Source organism: Carcharhinus amblyrhynchos, chromosome 4 (assembly GCF_965287045.1).
Source record: "Carcharhinus amblyrhynchos chromosome 4, sCarAmb.v2.hapA, whole genome shotgun sequence".
In the NCBI taxonomy this organism is placed as follows: Eukaryota; Metazoa; Chordata; class Chondrichthyes; order Carcharhiniformes; family Carcharhinidae; genus Carcharhinus; species Carcharhinus amblyrhynchos.
In genome coordinates this window covers 23,165,024-23,186,139 of record NC_137327.1, presented here as the reverse complement: position 1 = coordinate 23,186,139, position 21,116 = coordinate 23,165,024, and the positions used below count along the sequence as shown (strand labels likewise).

Genomic DNA, 21,116 nt, shown 5'->3' with positions numbered 1-21,116 from the left:
GAAAGTTGTAGAGTGACCCAAACACATCCATGGTCTTTAAAATGATCAAAGGATTTGTTAAGATGGATAGAGGGAAACTATTTCCGATGTTTGGAGAATCCAAAGCAAAGTGGCATAACCTTCAAATTAGAACAAGACATTTAGGACTGAGATCAGGAAACCCTTCATACAGAGGGCACAGGAAACCCAGAATTGACCAGTACCACCACCATTCCCCACCCCCACACACCTAAAAGCTGTGGGTGCTGATTCAACTGGAATGCTCAAGTCTGATAACAGTAGGCTTTTGCTAGGCAGAGGAATCTGAAGTAAACCTGAGTAAACAGAGTTGAGGAATGGATGATTGAATAAAATAATTCAAGGGTTTCCTCCTGTTTTTAAGTTCCTCAGTGTCAAAGCAAGGGTTTTAGTAATTATAGAAATATATAGCAATTTATCAACTTAACGTGAATTCTTAAATGATAAGTGACTGAGTACAAAACTTTGAAGCGCAAAAAAGACAAATGAAGAAATTAATCTAAAAAATTCCACTCTGTTATTGTGACACAATAATATTCCGCACCCTTTCTGAATTCATTGTATACTCTCCTTATGTCACAAATAATCATTAATGGCTCCAGTTTTCTCCATCCCTGATTCTGACAGGTGCTCACAGTTTCTCCTTTTCCAGGAATAAGGCCTTCTCTTCAGCAGCTGATGATGGTTCTTCCTTTTTCTTCCTCTGAATTCCAATGATGTTGCACAGTTTCATCAGCAACAGGTCAATAATTTCTTCATCTTCCAAAGGCTGAAGAATAAACAAGTTAACCGGAGTATCGTTCAGAAATAGAGACAGTTAAGTAATTTAAAATATTTTGTATTGTGTGTATTAGAAGTAAGATATAAATTTAAGCTTTATTTGGTTTCTATCGAAAGGATTGAAATTTCATTTTAGCTTCATGTTAAGCAAAGGTGCCTGCAAGTGTGTAAATTTTAGTTACATTGCAAATTTGCCTACATTGTAGTGAAGGTTTATGACATAAAAGCAATTTCAAACTTCAAAAAATATTAAGCAGTTGCTTAGCAACCAGAAGCCCACACTAAAAAGTACCACTCACTAATATACAAGGTTGGTAAAAAAAACTGCATGATTTGCATTCCAGCTTTAAATTGTATACTAGGAGTCTCATTATAGACATGAAAAGGTAACCCAGAGGCAAGAAGCATACCACAGGAATGGCTAGAATAGGCAGGCCAATGCACGGGGACAGAAAGACAGGCTAAAGAACAGGCACTGGCCATGCACACATGTGTAGTTGCAGAAGGAATAGAAAAAGTGAAATGGTGCAAAACTGGAGGTCAGGTGAGCTGAAGAGGAATGCGATTTGAGTGTAGGTCATTGGGAGTGGGGGTAGGCAAGGGGATGGGGGGACAGGGAGCAGTTCCAAACAAAGAAATGATCCTAAACAAGAGTGGAGCAGAAGCAGATCTCAGAGGAATGTCCCAGGTATGGGACAAGGACAGAGATCAAAGAACAAAGAACAACACAGCACGGGAAACAGTCCCTTCGGCCCATCGAGCCCGCGCCGCCATTTTAACAATGTGCTTTTCCTCCTCCACCCTTGACCCATGTCTATGCTTATGGCACCCACATTGGAAACCAGATTAAGGGGAGAATAATTTAGGGACAACCAATCCTGTGAAATAATGTTAAGAGAAAGAAACAGTTCAATAGACTCTAAATTAAAGGGAAAGTTCTGCAGGGAGCAGACATGAAGCAAAGTGAGTTCAAGCGAAGCCTTGAAAATCTGAGATGGCAGCCAAAGTTTGGTGACTCTGTGTTTCAGGCCATAAGGGCAAAGGTACCCTTTGGAGCAGTGTTCTGCCTAGCGTGGAAAAGGATCTGAAATTATTCATTGAAGGTGAAATTTAAGTATATACAATGATCCAAGGAAAGGAAATTCAGAATGTGAGATTGAAACCCTGGAGATGGATTCTTGTTGAAGCCATCTGAATGGAACTGACTTTTGAGAAAGAATCCCAAGGCAAGATCTTCTTAGAAATCTTAGAGAGAAGGATAAAATTTCAATGAAGCTGGTCGGCTCATGGTGTAACAAGTTTCTGAATGGGCTGTTGAGAAATCCATAAAATCAGCTTTGGTTACAGTTGTCATTTACTTTGGAGTGTTGTGCGTCTGACCAAAGTTTGCATACTTACCTTGAATATTAGAGTATAAGGTAAATGAGGTAAATTGTTTGTACCTTTCTTAATTTTGTATGGATCTAGTTGGGGTAAAGGAATTGTGAATATTTGAATCAGTTCTCATGTTTTTATTGAGGCCTTTTCAATCTTTTTGTCTAGTGTAATATGTTCATTTTTCTTGTTTAATGAATGTTCTGTTCTTTGTATTAAAAGTTCATCAGTGGATTTGTCCAGGAACTATCTTCCATGGTTTCTAGAAAAATAAAAGTTAGGATCTATCAAGCCAGATTTCATTGTGGGATCTGACTTGTCACAGAATCTACACTGTAGAAGGAGGCTATTCGACCCATCAAGTCTGCAGCGACAACAAACTCACCCAGGTCCTATCCCTGTATCTCCATGCATTTACCCTGCTAGTCCCTCTGACACTAAAAGGCAATTTAGCATGGCCAATCACCCTAACCTGCACATCTTTGGACTGTGGAAGGAGGCCAGAAGAAACTCACACAGACATAGGGAGAATGTACAAATTCCACACAAACAGTGATCTGAGCCTGGATTTGAACCCACCAACCATTGCTAACCACTGGAATTGCTAACCACTTTGCCACTGGGCTGTCCATTAGTAACATCAGCTGAGGTCGTAACTATTGTTCATATGAATAAAGTCAACACTGGAGCGAAAGCCTCTAAAGGCAATGTGAAATGCAACAAGAGATTAATATATATCATTTTCATGTCTCTAATGAGACTCCTAAGATGTAATTTAGACCACAAATGCAAATCAGACAGTTTTTACCAAACTTGTGCATTGGTGACTCAACACTGGAGGGAAAATCACCAATCCTCTCTGACAATCTGTGTGTGTGTGTGTGTGTGTCTTTGTGTGTTTGTGTGTTTGTGTGTGTGCGTGTGTGTGTGTTTGTGTTTGTGTGTGTTTGTGTGTTTGTGTGTGTGCGTGTGTGTGTGTTTGTGTTTGTGTGTGTGTGTGTTTGCATTTGTGTGTGTGTGTTTGTGTTTGTGTGTGTGTGTGTTTGTGTGTGTGTATGCTTGTGTATGTGTGTATGCTTGTGTGTGTGTGTGTGTGTGTCTGCCTGTCTGTCTGTGTGTATGCTTCCGTGTGTGTCTGTGTCTGTGTGTCTGTTTGCATGTGAGTGTCTGTCTGTCTGTCTGTGTCTGCTTGTGTGTGTGTGTGTCTATGGTTATGTGTGTGTGTCTGTCTGTGTGTATGCTTGCACGTGTGTGTGTGTGCGTGTGTGTATGTCTGTGTCTGCTTGGGTGTGTGTGTGTGTAAGTGTGTGTGGGTGTGGGTGTGGGTGTAAGTGTGTTTTTGCAGGAGATTTCAGCAAAACCAAAATAAACGGTCCGAGTTCTTTTCAATACAAACCATCGGGTGATGCCTTTCCTCACTGAAGGACACGAGTAAGGCAGAAACAAAAATGTTTAAGACAAAAAACGTCATAAAAATAACACAGGTAATGATGATAAATGCACCCATGAATGGAGTAGCTCCCAACACCTGAGCAAGGGAAAGAGAAAAATAATTGATGTAATTCACAGTTTATAAATAAGTATCCAAAGTGAAATCAAGTCTTCAAATATCAAACACGCAGTATCAGCAACCACCAGTAATTATAGTAAAGAAAATAACTGGCCTATAACATTATTACAATCATTGTTATCAATATATTATAAAATCTGTTGCATTCATTTCTCTTTTGGGGCTGCATTTCCATAGAATCCCTGCAGTGCAGAAGAAGGCCATTCACCCCATCGGTCTATACTGACTCTCCGACAGGGCATCTTTCCCAGGCCTACACCCCTGCACTATCCTTGTAACACCACATATTTACCCCACTAATCCTTCTACCTACCCATCTTGGAACACTAAAGGACAATTTAGCATGGCCAATCCACCTAAACTGCACATCTTTTAAGTTTGGGTGGAAACCGGAGCACCCGGAGGAAACCCATGCAGACATGGGGAGAATGTGCAAACTTCACAGAGACAGACCCCAGGTCAGAGAAATTGTATCAGACAGGAAAATCTGCATGTTTATAGAATAGGCTTAACTATCTTCCGCAATATTATCAGAAGTTTGAGTTTGAAGAATAATGTGCAGTTTCTATTTTCTTTATGGTTCCAGATTTAAGAATTTGAGTATATTAAAATGTACCAAATGATAAAATTTTAGTATTCTGTATCAAAATCCATCCAACTCAATCCTCACTATTACTCAATTTTGCTGTAGCTCTAGAAATAGACCTCGCAGTTGCACAGTTTAGATCATAGATGGCGCAGTGGTACTGTGGCAATGTGTATTGTAATAACACATCAAACCAACGATTACCCTCTAGAATCGAGCAATGTGAACTGGTCTACACTACACTAAAAGTCATTTCACTGTCCCTCCAAGTGTAGTCAATCATGTTTGCATATAGTTCCTGTCCCAAACTAGGTATTTGACTTATAAAATCCTTTAAAGGTATGTGGTGGCCAGAACAATCCTAACACTGTAGGACGGGAGCACTGTCACCAAATTTACTTCCCTGGTTTCATACCAAACACCATCACCTTTCCTACACAACTATCAATTGGCACATCCTAAAAACAAATTTAACAAAACCTCTTTGGTTAATTTTGCCTCCTGTTGGCAGGAATGAATCACAGAATAGAATCTTAGAATCCCTACAGTGCAGAAGGAGACCATTTGGCCCATCTAGACTCCACCTACAATGATCCCCACTCAGGCCACATCTCCATAACCCCATGTATTTACCCTAGCTAGTACCCCATGCTAAAGGTCAATTTAGCATGGCCAATCCAGTTAACCTGCACTTCGTTGGACTGTGGGAGGAAACTGGAGCAGCTGGAGGAAACCCAGACAGACATGGACAGAACATGCAAACTCCACACAGAGTTTTCACACAGATGCTTCTGACATTTATTGATAATTGATAATGACTAATCTACCAACTTTATGCTCTTCTCCTTTATCAAACCTCTTTCACTTCCTAGTGATAAATGATTCATTTAAAAACTGGATGAACATTGATATGATGCCAGGGTATATGACATGATGTGGAGATTCCAGCATTGGTTTGGGGCAGGCACAAAGTCTCACAATATCATGTTAAACTCCGACAGGTTTATTTGGAATCACGAGCTTTCTGAGCACTGCTCCTTCATCAGGTGAGTGCATGCCAAACATTCATTTATCGCTGCATTCACCTGATGAAGGAGCAGTGCTCCGAAAGCTCGTGATTCCAAGTAAACCTGTTGGGTTTTAACCTGGTATTGTGAGACTTCTTACTAGGGTATATGACAATTGCCATGATGACATTGAGTGAGAAATTGAATGAATGCAGGGGTTAGGTGAGTGTTAGTGGAAGGATTAGACGTCTGGATAAACTTCCAAAGAGGTAGAACCTTACACTAATACATACTCTGTGTTATACAAAAATTACTACTCCATAAACATTTACCAACAGTTATTCACCCCAATTTGTGGCAGATACAATTGTTCAGACTGGTGAGCAAATTGTCCTGGGCATTTCTGTCCCTTCTGCTGTGTTTCTGCTAGATTTCAAGAAACAGTTAGATATATCCGTTGAAGTGAAAGGGATACTCCTGCTCCTATTTCTTATGTTCTTATGTTCTTATTAAGGGATCTGGGGATCAGGTTACTGAGTGGAAGGATCAGCCATGATCATCATGAATGGTGAGCAGGCTCGAAGGGCTGAATAGTCTCCTCCTGCTCCTATTTTCTATGTTAATAAACACTAATCACAACCTAAACTCTACAGTTAGTGATATCCCACCTCATCGTAGTTGAAGGCTCCAAGCTGCAGGCGAATAATTGTTACCATTGAACTGCTGAAAGTCCTGTAGGTGGATAGGTTCAAACCCAACACCAAGTAACACTGTGGGAGAGAAATTAAATCATTATTAAACTATACTGTAAGGCACAGCACATATGGGTTGTATGTTATTGTGGGTGGGCAATTAAATTGCTGCATCCATGTGATTTTCTGATATTCCTCTCTGTGATAAAATATACAATAAGAACTTTCATTTACATAGCACCTTTAATGTAGTAAAACATCCCAACATATTTCAGACAAGTGTCGTCAAAAAGTATGTGGCACAGAACCACATAGAGGGATATTACAAACCACGACTAAAGCCTGGTCAAAGGAGGAAGTTTTGAAGAGTGGAGGATAGCGAGATAGAGAGTCAGAGAGGCTGAGGGAGGGAACTCCAGAGGTTAGGGCCTTGGCAGCTGAAGGCAATGGTGGAGTAAAATCGGTGGTGCTCAAGAGACCAGAGTTGGAAGACAACAAATATCTCAGAGTGCTGGACTGCAGAAAGTCCCAGGAATAGGGGAGGATGAAGCAATGGAAGGATTTGCAAGCAAGGATGCAAATTTTGAAGTTGAGCTGTTGCTTAACCAATGGCCAATGTTGATCAGTAGGCATGAGATGATGGGTGAATGAGACTTTATGTCAGCAAGGACTCAAGTCTTCTAGATGAGATTAAGGTTACGAAGAGTGGAAGATGGGGGCCAACCAGGAGTTAGTTGGAATAGTTAAGTGTGGAGATAAATGAGGGATTAGGTGAGGGTTTCAGCAGCAGGTAAGCATAGGGTATGGTCAGGTAGTGTTGTGGAGGTGGAAATAGACACACTTAGTAATGGCATAAATATATGGTTCAAAGCTGACCTTGGGGGCGTGGGAGGGCCAGTGATGCAGGGGTTACGGGTCTGGCCAGGGATTGAGCTGGCCAGCAATTGCAAGGCCAGCAGACAGGGGCCACTGTGCTAACAGATTGGCGCACACACAGTGGCCCATTCAGCACTATACTGCCGGTCTCTTCAGTGATTTCTGGATTAAATCACACTAGTGCACTCTGCGGCGCACAGAGTGTAGGAGATTCATTTTGAAAATCCTGTTCAAAAAACCAACATGATTTACCCCAGTTTTTATGCAAATTCAACACTTGTGCCAGAATTTTACCTCCTCGTCTGCCCCGGGATAGGGATGGGCAAGGATCACAGAACGGAATTCTCTGTTAGCCTCGGGCAGAATTTTATAAGCCTCTCCCGAGGAAGGAGAATTGCCCCCCTATTCTTTGTCCTGGCAATAGTGCTTTCATAAAAAATAATGTTTTCATTGATATATTTCCAAATTTTGACACCTTGTTGAAATTCCTGCATGTTGTACTAATATCTGGCTGGTGGCCTCCTCCTAGGCCACACCAATGGCTTAATCCATCTCTTGGCCCTCGTCTCTATTTACTTGACATTGTTTTGCAGGGCTTTGCTGTGATTGCACGGAGAATCACGCATACGGACCAGCACCCTGGCATGAGATTCTTTAGGCACAAGGTCAGGCCATCAGATTGTCTAACAACAGAAAGAATGTGATGTTTCAAATTCAAATTTTTATCCATTTTCTCAACCCAATATTTGGATAGATTTAAATAGAACATTTTCAATGGTCACTATTAGTAAAACAATAAAATCACCATAATCCCAGATAACCATAGGCTGACTGGTGGTGATTTACTCTGAGGATCACCACACCTCAGGTTGGTGAATAATATCAGCCTGCATGGGAATTGAACCCACACTGTTAGCATCATTTTACTTCACTAACCAGCCACCCAGCCAAATGAGCTAAACCAAACCCCAACCACAGTACCTTGGGAATAAGTGCCATGATTACTTCCCAGTCCAAAATGAATTGTTTAAAGTATGTCCAGTTTGGATTAATTTAAGTTTCAGGGGACCAATTTTCCCATTTTATTAAAATCCACCATAACATTATACCTGCTCACATATGTTCCCGCAAAATAGTCTGAATCTAAACAATGACAGCAGCGATCTAAAAATATTTGGTATCGTGGAGATATAAGTTGCTTACTACAGAGGAGTAGGCAATAAGCAGCACAATGAAGATGAACAGAATCCCCAGAAGGTTACTCCAGGATCTCTGCAGTGAAGAAGTAATCAGATGCATCTTGGGACTCAAATGTAGCAGTTTCCACAATTTAACAGTAGCAAGTGACACCAGGAAAGCAATCACATATCCCAGACTGGAGTCTATCATTGCAGTCTCATAAAAATTTACAAACCTGGAAATAAGCACCAACAATATCAATTTGTACTTACAATTGTTTTGAAACAAAAAATCAATAGATTTTATCATCTTCGGTCTTCAGAAGTTCAGGTAGGTATAATTGTTACACTGGAGTCACCATTGTGCCATGCCGGCTCAGAACAGTTCAGGTAGAGATGTGGGAACAGGTAGGTCATTGAAATGCATGTTGGGCCTCTTTAAGAGAGCGGCTCAGGTAACCCACAACTCAAGCTCCATCCTGGGTGGAACTTGCTTAGCCAGTCTTGTGCTGACTATGCTACGATAAAGACGTGTTAACAAACTGTTAGTTTACTCCCACTGTCATTGTCGTCGATATTAGTCTCAATATCAGATGTCATATGTAGTAGCCATCTGGTCTCTTCTGGATGTAAAAGATCCTATAAAACTACTCAAAGAAGAACAGGGAATTCTCGCAGTATCCTGACCCTCAAACAACCCAATCAAATTTACAGATCATTTGCTAAATTTAATGTTTAAAATTTAAAGTTTATTTATTGTCACAAGTAAGTTCACATTAACACTGCAATGAAGTTACTGTGAAAACCCCCTAATCACCACACTCCAGCGCCTGTTCAGGTACACTGAGGGAGAATTTAGCATCTAACCAGCATGCCTTTCGGACTGTGGGAGGAAACTGAAGCACACAGAGGAAACCCACACAGACACAGGGAGAACATGCAGACGCCGCACAGACAGTGACCCAAGCCGGGAATCGAACCCAGGCCCCTGACATTTGTGAGATATATTCCCAACTTGGCTATCACATGTGTCCACAAAACAAGAGTGAGTACACTTCAAACATAATTCCCTTGGATGGGAAGCATTTTCAGATGTCCTGAGGATGTGGCAAGACAATAAATAAATAAAATTCTTTCTTTCCCTTGCTTCATCTTTCCTGTCTGTTTTAAAGTAGTGTTTGGCACAGGGGCAACAAGGAAATGCCAGAATTAATAGATGCAAAGACAGGAAGTAAGAGCTTGGATTTGTACATCATCTTTCATATTTTCAGATGTCAGACTGCATCACAGACACTGAAGTAATTTCAAAATATAAAGATCAAGGGATACTCACACTCACAAAATCCATTGGGTTAAATAAATATCAGAAAATATAATCAGTGCAATTGAAGCTTATTCAGAAGTAGAAGGATGATTTCCCATTACAGTGCATGTAAAATTAGAGACCATGTCCCACCTGCATTGTCTGCAGGGTTAATAACTTTGCGTGTAAAACAAAATCATATTTATTAATGCTATCCGTGAGCACTATTGATGCATCACATTAACTCACTGTCATAACTCTCGATATTATTCACAGTATAATGCAAAATGTAGGGCATTAAAGACAAAGATAGACTGAGATTGTTGTTATTTAGAGCACTCTCCAGGAGAATATGAGGCACAGTAATCAGGAACTTTGGCTGTTTAATACTGTAGCTTCAGGAAATAGTGGTTTAAAAGTTTGTTAGCTTGCTTATGTAAATAAAGCAAAAAGGTTCACGGTGACATGAACTTGATGCCAAAGGAGTGAATGGAAAAAGAATAGCCATCATCAGAAATACTGCTGTATTTATCTTAACCAGGTAGCCTGGTTAACATTCTTGGGAATGTGATAACAGTTTTAAAAATAAGAAAATTTAAAGTGGAGCATTTTGGAGCCCATTTCGAAGACGAATGTTGAAGTTACTGTCCCATTCATATCAGTGAATAAACAGACATTATGTGTGATGCAACCTCCAAGTCCGGCTCAAAGAAGTTTTATTTGTTCAGGGTGAGTCAGCAGTAACTACCTTCTGTCCCATACGCATTAAAAACTTGAAGAAAGTTTCTTAAAGTAAATTGTAAAACTATGATTGCTCTTGCACCCAGAGGACCATGGCTAGAGCTGCTAATTTCTTCTTCAATCTGCAATTAAATTGATCTATTTTAGCTACAATTTGGATCCAGGGCAGGATGAACTGTCAGGGTTAACATAAAATTCCCAAATGTGTCTAGTGACTGAGGCCTGTGTATGATTGTGCGGCCTGGACGCTCAGTGTAGCCTTAACATCAATATTTATTTTTCATGGGTCAGCAGCTCCGTAGGGCAGTTCCACCAAAGCTTTTCCCCCAGAGGGAGTACATTAGAAACACCAGCCCTCACTATCCCTGTTCTTAGTGCCTACCTTCCCCGGCAGCACTCACAGCCTTTCTTAGAGTATTTTTCACTGTAAATACCCGTTAATTAGCCTCCCTGCGGGAAATTGCACTCTGCAGCCAGGAACATGTTTCGTGCTTGTTCCCACAGGTGAAAGATTCAGGCCCAGGAGTTTATGCTTATCCTGAGCACTAGCCAAAGGGTAAAATCCTTCTGTCTCTGTCAACTGGAAATTTAAATGCTTAAGGCAATGGATTGCATCACCCAGCGAAAAGTAATGCTGGGCACGGACGCAGGCAGCAGAACTTCAATGGTCACTGGTCTGAATCTTTAACACTATGTGGGGTGTAAGAACTTGATGAACAACCTGTCCCGGTTTTGCAGGTAGTCCTTTATAACTCTCGCTCCAAGCATGGCTCGTTTTATATACAATCCAAAAGCACTCCAGCTGCACAGGACAATGGCCAAATCAATCAGGTTCCATTTGTCCCAGAAGTACTTCATTCCTTTCTGCTTTAGGAGTTTTCCCTGAAAGAAGATATATCATTTGAGTAAATCTGGATAGATTGGTAATAAACATCTCTCTTCACAATCATGGTGTTGGGTTTAAATTGCACTTTTTCTTTCATTGGTTCTTTTAACACATTAAACTCCAAATGTACCTAAATTCAAACATTGTCCACAGTTATTGTTGATGTTTTATGACTACAGAGTTAATATCACTTTAAAGTTTTTATTTATGAACATGGCAAACCCTCTGATACAGTAAGCAGTCTCACAACACCAGGTTAAAGTTTATTTAGAATCATGAGCTTTTGGAGCACTGCTCCTTCCTCAGTGGAGAGTGGAGAGTTGGGTTCACAAACACAGCATATATAGACACAGATACAATTGCAAGATAATGGTTGGAATGCAAGTCTTTGCAGATATAGACAATGCAAGTGGAGAGAGGGATAATCAGATCGTAGAATCCTACAGTGCAGAAAGAGGCCCTTCGAGTCTGCACCGAACACAATCCCACCCAGGCCCTACCCCCATATCATACCCACTAATCCCTCTAACCTATGCATCCCTGAACACTAAGGGGCAATTTCTTAGCATGGCCAATCAATCTAACCCGCACATCTTTGGACTGTGGGAGGAAACCGCAGTACCCAAGGAAACCCACACAGACATGAGGAGAATGTGCAAACTCCACACAGGGAGTGACCTGAGCCAGGAATTGAACCCAGGACCCTGGAGCTGTGAAGCAGCAGTTTAACCACTGTGCTACCGTGCCACCCAGAAGGATAAACCCTCTGTTGGTTCAGATGTTAATGAAATGTTTAGTTAAATCAATAGGTTTCCATCTTGGTGCTGAAGTAGCTTTATTCTCAGTCAGAGTGCCAACAGGAGTGTTACAAACTAGCCTCAATCTCCCTGTGACAAGAGCGGAACATTGACTTGATCACCATCTTATGGTCCAAATGGAGCAGTACAAGGGCCAACAGCACATCTTTTTTATTCATTGGTGGGACATGGGCATCACTGGCTGGCCAGCACTAATTGCTCATCCCTAGTTGCCTGAGGGCAGTTAAGTTAACCACATTGCTGTGGCTCTGGAGTCACATGTAGGCCAGACTAGGTAAGGATGGCAGATTTCTTTCCCTAAAAGAAATTAGTGAATTCGATTGACAATTGACAATGGTTTTATGACCATCAGATTTTCAATTGTTGATTTTTTTTATTGAAGTCAAATTCCACCGTCTGCCATGATGGGATTCAAACCTAGGCTGAGATTCTGGGTTAATATTCTAGCAATAATAGCACAAGGCTATCGCCTCCTCTGAGGACTATGCTGACATCAGCTCCATGATGAAGCAGCCTGTTGACACGCGCTATCAAGACTCTCAAAGTGGCCACTTTGGTGAGAGGCTAGAGGATCACCTGGACAACAGTTCCATTTGGAATAAGTGGTTTCAGGAGTGAACAGGTTAAAAAAAAAGACAGAAACCTTGACATAGCTAGAAAGTAGCTGCTCCTCATTTTTAAAATTAAAAATAGGGATTATTAAGACCAAGTCTGCCATTCAATAGGATGGGCTGCATTATATACTTCCTGATTGGCACTTATCCAAATCTCCATTCACTGTGGCAGGAAAGGAGATTCCCAGGTGTGGATAAGGTTGGAGAATCCAGCTCTTTATTGAACAAAGCCTTCATTGTTGATTTTACCATTAAAGATATTGTGCACAGTAAACAAAACTTCTGTCAACTGTATTATGTACAGAAGTAAAGCCTGTGGATTAGAGGGGGGGGGCCAGGGGGACAGTAGTGGGGGGTACATCATTCTACCATTCGGATGAAGATTGGCTTTCCCTTGTTATCATTATCAGCAGATAGAATCCTTACAGTGCAGAAGTAGGCCATTCGGCCCATCGAGTCTGTACCAACCACAATCCCACCCAGGCCCTACTCCTCCAACCCCATCCATTTACTCTGCTAATCCCCTGACACTAGGGTCAATTTAGCATGGCCAATCAACCTAACCCACACATCTTTGGACTGCGGGAGGAAACTGGGGTACCTGAAGGAAATCATGCAGATATGGGGTGAATGTGCAAATTCCATGGAATTGAACCTGGGACCCTAGCACTATGAGTCAGCAGTGTTAACCACTGTGCCACCATGCCATCCCAGATTCCTTTGCCCACTATTTTAACTGAGGTAAGAATCTGTCCAACACATATTAAAAATCGATGACTAGTGAAAAGAGAGGATGGGACACTGTAAGCTGACAATTACACTACACAATGAATTCCCCTGCTGCTTTGATGGATGAGTGTTCAGCAAGGAGATCAATTATTCACTGTCGAGGTTGATATCATCTCATATGTGATGTTAAACTAAACCATCATTTGCAGAGATTCCATTTAAGTCCCTACTGGAGGGGTCAGTAAAGGCACTACTGGCTCTGTGTTGTCCTCACTTGTTCTGTACCAATCACGTTTTGTTCTCCTCAAATGTTGAGATGACTTGATGACAGTTAGGAAAGTTAGGGGAGTTAGGAAACTCACTTCTTCTGCTTAATCTGGAACCAGGACAATGTGCCCGAGATTATAAGGATGTTTCTGTAATGCACCTGTACAAATGGAAGGGAAACATGTCCATCTGTGGCAACCATTGTGGTATTTCACTTCACTCCACGCCAGGGGAAATTCTTGTGTGAATTGTTCTCACAGGATTGTCGCTCATCTTGGTGGACCTGACAATCCCAGTGGGGCTTTCGTGCTAAACAAGGAGCAGTCAAAATGATCACACAAATAAATCACAGGAATTGGACATGGACCTTTGCATGGTGTTCAATGACCTGACCAAAAGTCTTCAAACATGAAGACCTGTGGAAGTGCTGTATAAATAGGGAGGATGCTCTGGGACAATGATGAGGGTCGTCAACTCATTTCGTGATAGAATTGTGTCCAGTGTAATGTGGAACGGTGCCCCACATGTCTTTCCTGTCACCAATGGACCGCATAATGGCTCAGTTCTGTTTGCATTCTACTTTTCGGCCAGGCTCTTAAGTGCACTCAAAGATCTTGGCATAAACATACACCTCGAAAGCTTGTGGGATTACTAACAAATACTCTGGTTGGACTTAAACCTGGTGTTGTCAGACTTCTTACTGTGTTTACCCCAGTCCAACGCCGGCATCTCTACATCAGAGACATACACATGCAGTTCAGGACAGACGATAACCCTGTGAGTCTGCAAAGGCTCAGATCTCATGCAAAGATCACATTACAACTACAAAGCAAACTCTTGTTTGCCAATGATAGTGTTCTCATAGCGCACACTCTGAAGGACAGCAGCTGCTTGTTGACACTTCAAGAAAATATCATGTAACAGGCCATGGGCTTGTATCAAATTGCTGCATCCTTTTAATGGGAGCATTGGGCAGATTCTTACCTCAGTAGAATAGCGGTCAAAGGAGTGTGGTACATTAATATAATCATACAACACCATTCCCAGGATTACAACTCTATTCTCTAACTTCACTTCCCACTTACCTGCATGACCATATAATAAATAACAATCAGTATGAAGATGATTTGAGCTCCAATGATGGAAGAATAATTCTGGTCCACATATTGGTAAAGCCGGATGATCTCAGTTTCCACATTGCCAAGGAAGACACCTGGAGAATGAAATTTACAGCTGATGAGGATTTCCAGCAATACTGTAAATATGGCCAAGGGTTTGATTATTCCTCAGCATCAAATATAAGGAATCAGAGATAAATATTACAGCGCTTCAACAAAGATTTCTGGTCCAACTGTTTCATTATATCTCACCTAAGGGATTTTTTTAAACATCCTTTATGGAGTGTGGGTTCACTGGCTCAGCTGGCATTTATTGCCTTTGGAAAGGTGAGGGTGAGATGTCTTTCTGAACCACTGTAGTCCCTGAGGTGTAGGTACACCCACATTCCCATTGACTCCAGTTTTGCTAAGGCCCTTTGATACCAGTTTTGGTCAAATGCTGTCTTGATATCAAGGGCACATCACCTCTGGGATTCAACTCTTTTGACCATGTTTGAACCAAGGGCTGCAATGAGGTCAGGAGCTGGGTGGCCCTGGTGGAACTCAGTCTGAGCATCCGTGAGCAGGTTATTGCTAAGGAGCTGCTGTTTGGTAGAACTGTTGGTGCCATCCAGTCAGGCATCGGCAATTCTCCATTGCCAGCATGTTCACCAGAACTTCACCAGGATCATCATTGGATCCTTGACTCAGGTGAGTGAGGATCATGAGGTGGCTTCCCCCTTCCCAATGCAAGTCTCTTGACTTTGGATAGAGTCCTGCCAATGAGGGATCGCTGGTGGACCACTGGTGGGTTTGCTGGGCAGCTTTGGGAAGCACGGGAATGCCGTATGGCTCCCATTTAATCCCTGTGCTACCATTAAGTCCCAGTGGACTCAGAGATAATGGGATCAACCGGCTCATTAATGATCCAAAATGACATGCCACCGCAAGTGGGTGAGTTTCCCTCAGTTGGCACTTTCCTGTCTCCAACATCGCCATGGGAACTTTCTCACTATTGGGTGACTGATATGCAGACATCCTGATATGTAACCTGGCCTGGCTGCCAAGTTTCCCATTGCAATGGGCCACATTAAATTCACTCAAGAGCAGTAGTATTAATCAACCAGAGTGTTCATAGATAAACAGAAAATGCTGGAACGACTTTGCAGGTCTGGCAGCATCTGTGGAAAAGGGAAACAGACATCTGTCTCATTGACTCATTCCCTTTCCAAACATGCTGCCAGACTTGGTGAGTCTTTTCAGCATTTTCTGTTTTAATTCCAGATTTTCATTTTGCTTTTAATATAGGTATTTATAACTCCATTTAAATGGGCAAAGTAATCAAAATAATTATAGAGTTCCAACTTTTTCCTGATATATTCTCCAGAAGCACGAACCTCATCATGAGTGTATAGGATTAAATAGAAATTACAGCAAAAAAAATCAGGCCACCATGTCAGCATGTATCCTCCATATGGGTAATAGTCTGAATCATAGAGTCATTGAGTCACAGAGGTTTGCAGCATGAAAACAGGCCCTTCAGCCCAACTTGTACATGCCACCCTTTTTTTTAAATCACTAAGCTAGTCCCAATTGCCCGCGTTTCGCCCATATTCCCCTATACCCATCCTACCCAGGTAACTGTCTAAATGCTTTTTAAAAGACAAAACTATACCCACCTTTAGTACTAGCTCTGGCAGCTTGTTCTAGACACTCACCACCCTCTGTACGAAAAAATTGCCTCTCTGGACACTCTTGTGTCCCTTCCCTCTCATCTTAAATATATGCCCTCAAGTTTTAGACTCCCCTACCTTTGGGAAAAGATATTGATTATCTTGCTGATCTATGCCCCTCATTATTTTATAGATCTCTGTAAGATCACCCTCCAGCCTCCTGTGCTCCAGGGAAAAAAGTCACAGTTTATCCAGCCTCTCCTTATAACTCAAACCGTCAAGTCCCAGTAGCATCCTAGTAAACCTTTTTGTTTAAATAATATTCTTTCTATAATAGGGTGGCCAGAAATATACACAGTATTCCAAGTGTGGCCTAATTACAAACGTATTCTTCCCTTCGCTTAGCTGTTGTTGGTCAGTTCTTCTCACAGTCTCATTCTCTTAGTAATGACTGCATAATATACAATCAAAGCAAAATAGCTTTGTCTCTTACCAATAGCTTTCATCTCCAGCATCAGTGTGACTACGCAAAACAGATTTACATTCGCATTGTAAACCGTGAACTCTACAAAGATAGCTCTGGTGTACATATCTACCCAGCTGTTGTCCTTTAGATATTTCAGAACTCTGCAGGGAAAAGCAGAAAACCTTAATTATCCCATTAAAATATTGAAGATGAATTGATGAAACATGTGGTCTAATGGGAAAAAAAAGTCTGCAATCGTGCGTCCAAAAATAAACTGATGATGGCATCTCAAGAGGAAGTTGATGGTTGGGAAGTGACAACTTCAGGGTGGAACAGAGTCATAAATGCATAAAGGAAGTTTCAAAAGACATTTGCTGAAGATCTTTCTTCCCACAAAGGACAAGCTTTGAAAATTTGAACACTTGAAACTGGTGAAAAGGTCACAAAGACTCAGATTAAACCAATCAAGAACAGAAAAGATATAAACGGATTATTATAGCTATTAAAAACTGCTTTAATGAATACACCACCATCAGGAATTGGCCCTCTGGCTCCTACTATTCACACATTCATAACTGACCTAGATAAGGGGATTATGAGCAAGATTTCTTAAATTTGCTAATAACGTGTAATTAGTGGGAAATCGTCACGGAAATTAGGAACTGACTGTACTCTTCGATGGGTTTTGCGGGTATTAACTCTTAAACTGAGGTTTGTCAGGCAGTCTTCCAAATGGAAACTGAACAACTGAACTCAGTTTTACAAATTCCTACGCCGCATGTCACATTTGGTGAAGTGAAAGAATCCAACATATGGCGTACTGTTTGTGAATTCACAGTGCAAACCAGAATATTTACATAAAGCAGATGGCTCGGCAACTGAGTAGTAATCATTTCCAAAAAGTTCTAGACCATAATGAAACAGCAAGTCCATTTTTTATTCACAGAAGTCAAATGCTCCAGTGATGATAGTGATATAAACACATGATTATTACACGGGGGGATGATCTTCTTCAACCCTGAACTCATTGCACGAAGAAGAAGCAATGTTGCCCCCCTGCTGGTTAAATATCTAACTGTTATCAGCCACATTCCTCTAAGTTAATCGGGCCCAAGGGCTCATCTGAGCTCTGACAGCAGCCCGCAAAAACATTTTGTTGACCATTACCCACACGCAGGGTTGCCAAATTTCACTGGTTTCCATCTGCATAGCTTTCCTCCTACTGGTATTAAAGTTTAAATTTTATTTGTTAGTGTCACAAGTAGGCTTACATTAACACTGCAATGAAGTTACTGTGATAATCCCCTTGTCACCACACTCCAGTGCCTGTTCTGGTACACTGAGGGAGAATTTAGCATGGTCAATGCACCTAACCAGCACGTCTTTTGGACTGTGGGAGGGAAACTGGAGCACCTGGAGGAAACCCACACAGACACAGAGAGAACTTGCAGTCTCCACACAGACAGCGATCCAAGCTGGGAATCGAATGGTGCTGGTGATGTAGCAGTGCTAACCACCGTGCCACTGTGCTAAAGCGATACATAAAGCAGGGGCAAGTGAAATGAGGTGTGTGCTGATTGTAAACAATAAGTGTGAGAGGCATGTGTTCCCTCTGCACCCAAATCAAAGTGTTGCTACAGTTCAATTGGCACATCCTGCAAATTCTAGGCACAGGAGTGCAGTTAGCAGAATTACCTTATCCTGGGAGACAGCTTTGGTTATGACACCAGTGGACATGGGAGGTTGTGCTTTTTAATGTTACCTTTGTACTTCACTTAAGGTAAACAAAAATGTTTCTTCTGTTTTTACAACCTGAAGTTGATAACAGTTCTATTAATGAATGAATGATTAAGCATTTTATATAACTTGTTACAAAATATTTGGCATGTGTTAAATGTATTTAATCTTATTCATGGGGTCATGTTTAGTGACAAGCCTGATTTCAATCTTGTAACTCACAGGGAAGGGGAAAGGCCTCTCGTGTAGCCCACTCACTCAGCTAAGTTGCCCATCACTGAAATTAGAGCATCCTGTTTTGCATAAATAATGAAAGTAAAAATGTTATGCTTCTTTTCAGATTCAGTCAAGGCGTTCTATAGGAGAAAAGCACAGCGACGTGTGATCGCACATCAGATTATCACACTGCGATAATGGTCAACTTGAAAGAGAGTATTGTGACTTGTTACAGGGCAGGCCAGGAAGGTGCCACAGCAATCAATGACAACAATAAAATAGACAGATTATTGCCAGAATTTCTGATGAGGAGAGATTGGGCAGGTTAGCACTTACTGGAGTTTAGAAGAATGACAGGCAATTTTATTGAAACATACAAGATTTTGAGGGAGGATTTGAAAGGATTGATGTTGCCAGAAAGCTCCTCTTGAGGGGGATTCTAGAAATAGGGCCATGGGGGCTCCCATTTAAGATAGAGATGAGAGTTTTTTTTTCCCCTCAGTGGTTTGTTGGTTGTTGGCATTGTTGACCCCTGAGTGCTGTGCTGGCTCAGTCATTGAATATATTCAAGGCTACAAGAAGCAATTTTTAAGATTCTAGAGAAGTCAAAAGTTATGAAGCATAGGCATGAAGTTGAGTTGAAGTCTAAGTCAGATAAACCATAACCTTATTGATGGTGGAGCAGGCCTACTGCAGCTCCTATTTCTTATAATTTTCTATTCTCCTGTAGAAGCCTTCTCCAGCCGTTCCTGCCAGTGGGATTTTCCAGCCCCACCAACAGCGCACCCTCGCCCGCGGGTTTCCTGGCAGTGTGACCCATTGACAGTGGCAGGACCAGAGAATCCCATCGCGAGGGAAGAGCACACCTTTGTGCACCGCTGGGAAAACATGGCTGAGAAGCCGGAATATCTCACCCATGGTATTTCTTGTTCCACTTTTGATGTCCCACACGAGCAGAGTACTTTATTTGTACTTTCTTAAGTTGAAGCTTTAATTACCTGGCTGCAGTTTTGCTCTCAGTTCCCAACTCGGCCACAAAGCCACCTCCTCGATAAACAGCGAGCTTTCCCCAAATCGCATATCCATTTAGCTCTGACTCAGCCTGATAATGCCAGATAGAGGTTAGCCATGGGAGTTCCGTGTTTACACTGAGATTCGTTTTAGCCCCAAAGTCCGACATGTCTTCATCACCGTAAGAGTAAGAAGCACGGCATTCCTTAATGCCATCCACCAATCTTGTTGGCACAGGGCAAGGAGCTGGCTTGACTCTCACCTGTCGAATGCGAGGACTTCCAAGTAACTTTGAATTCCCATCAGTTATAAATCCTGGTCAAAAATACACAGTGATCTTCAGATCAGTCCTCACATTTACTTGTGCTTGCTATATTCACACTCAACAGGGCAATCTTCCCAAAAAGTGGCAGAGTGTTGAGAAAATGGCATGTTTCTCTCAGAAGAAACAGGCCAATTTTCTCTTCGCGTCTTACCGCACTCAGTCACAAAAAACAGGAGGGCATGTTTCACACTGTTTGGGGGCCTCAACAAGCTGGCACAGTCCGACTACTCTGAGATCGGGGTGCCATGTTTCAAGGGCACTCCAATCAAATTTAAAATTTACAAACTTCTGTTTGTAAGGACCAATGCAAGTTTTTTATAACATCATTAGCATGGATTCAACTATTTTGTTTTAAGTATTATTTTGGGGTTTACCTTCGTAATCTCCATATAGATTGGGTAATAAGATTTCATCGGCCCAAATATAAACGTCATTGACAGTCAGAGATCCATTGAACTTCTTGGTAAAACTGTCATTGAGGGTTTTATTCAAGTAAAATGAATGAGGACTTCGCTCTCCATAAGCTATAACGGCCAATGTCACCAGAAATCCCACATGGACTAAATAAAAAGGAAGAAAAGCATATGAGAACTCAAAGAAGCTAATTTTATCTTTACCCTATTTTTACCATATTTATCATGTTGATTTAAAAGTCACACAGTTACTTTAATATCAGTGGCTGGCAGTAAAAATGATGCTTTATTTGGGAGTCAGTCACATACTGTGTTGATTATGTCTGATTTATCCATTGGATTTTTATGGATAATAATTGGAAGAATGGCACAAAAGTGATTAAAGTAGCAACAACTTGGTCAAAATGTAAAAGTGTTCAAATTCATCCACATCGGGTTTCTATAAGATTTTTCCATAATACTTTTTAACTATTTCCTGATTTAGTACTTCATCAATATTCACATGATTTACACAGTTCCAACTAACAAGCAGTGAACTTTTTAATTACTTCAAAATACATTTGTATCACTACAGAAGGCTGAGGAGGACTGAGTGTATTTAGGACAAAGATTGATAGGTTTTTGAATAGTAAGGGGATCAAAGGTGAAAGAATGGGGTTGAGAAACGTATCAGCCATGATCGAATGGCAGAGCAAACTTGATGGGCTGAATGGCCTAATTCTACTCCTATATCTTACAG

General features: G+C 41.4%; 1 protein-coding gene across 1 annotated transcript in view; it reads right to left on the bottom strand.

Moving 5' to 3' along the window:
* Nucleotides 1-649: 649 nt before the first annotated feature.
* LOC145341871 (polycystin-1-like protein 2) overlaps nt 650-21,116 on the bottom strand; it is an 86,472-nt gene continuing 66,005 nt past the window's right edge. Inside the window, exons 26-34 of the mRNA XM_080186881.1 lie at nt 20,339-20,524; nt 19,627-19,954; nt 16,703-16,836; nt 14,525-14,652; nt 10,847-11,007; nt 8,107-8,317; nt 6,004-6,105; nt 3,569-3,700; nt 650-787 (exon numbers count right to left, since the gene is read on the bottom strand). Of these exons, the coding sequence (XP_080043007.1) occupies nt 650-787; nt 3,569-3,700; nt 6,004-6,105; nt 8,107-8,317; nt 10,847-11,007; nt 14,525-14,652; nt 16,703-16,836; nt 19,627-19,954; nt 20,339-20,524 (1,520 nt within the window). The remainder of the gene's footprint in view (nt 788-3,568; nt 3,701-6,003; nt 6,106-8,106; nt 8,318-10,846; nt 11,008-14,524; nt 14,653-16,702; nt 16,837-19,626; nt 19,955-20,338; nt 20,525-21,116) is intronic.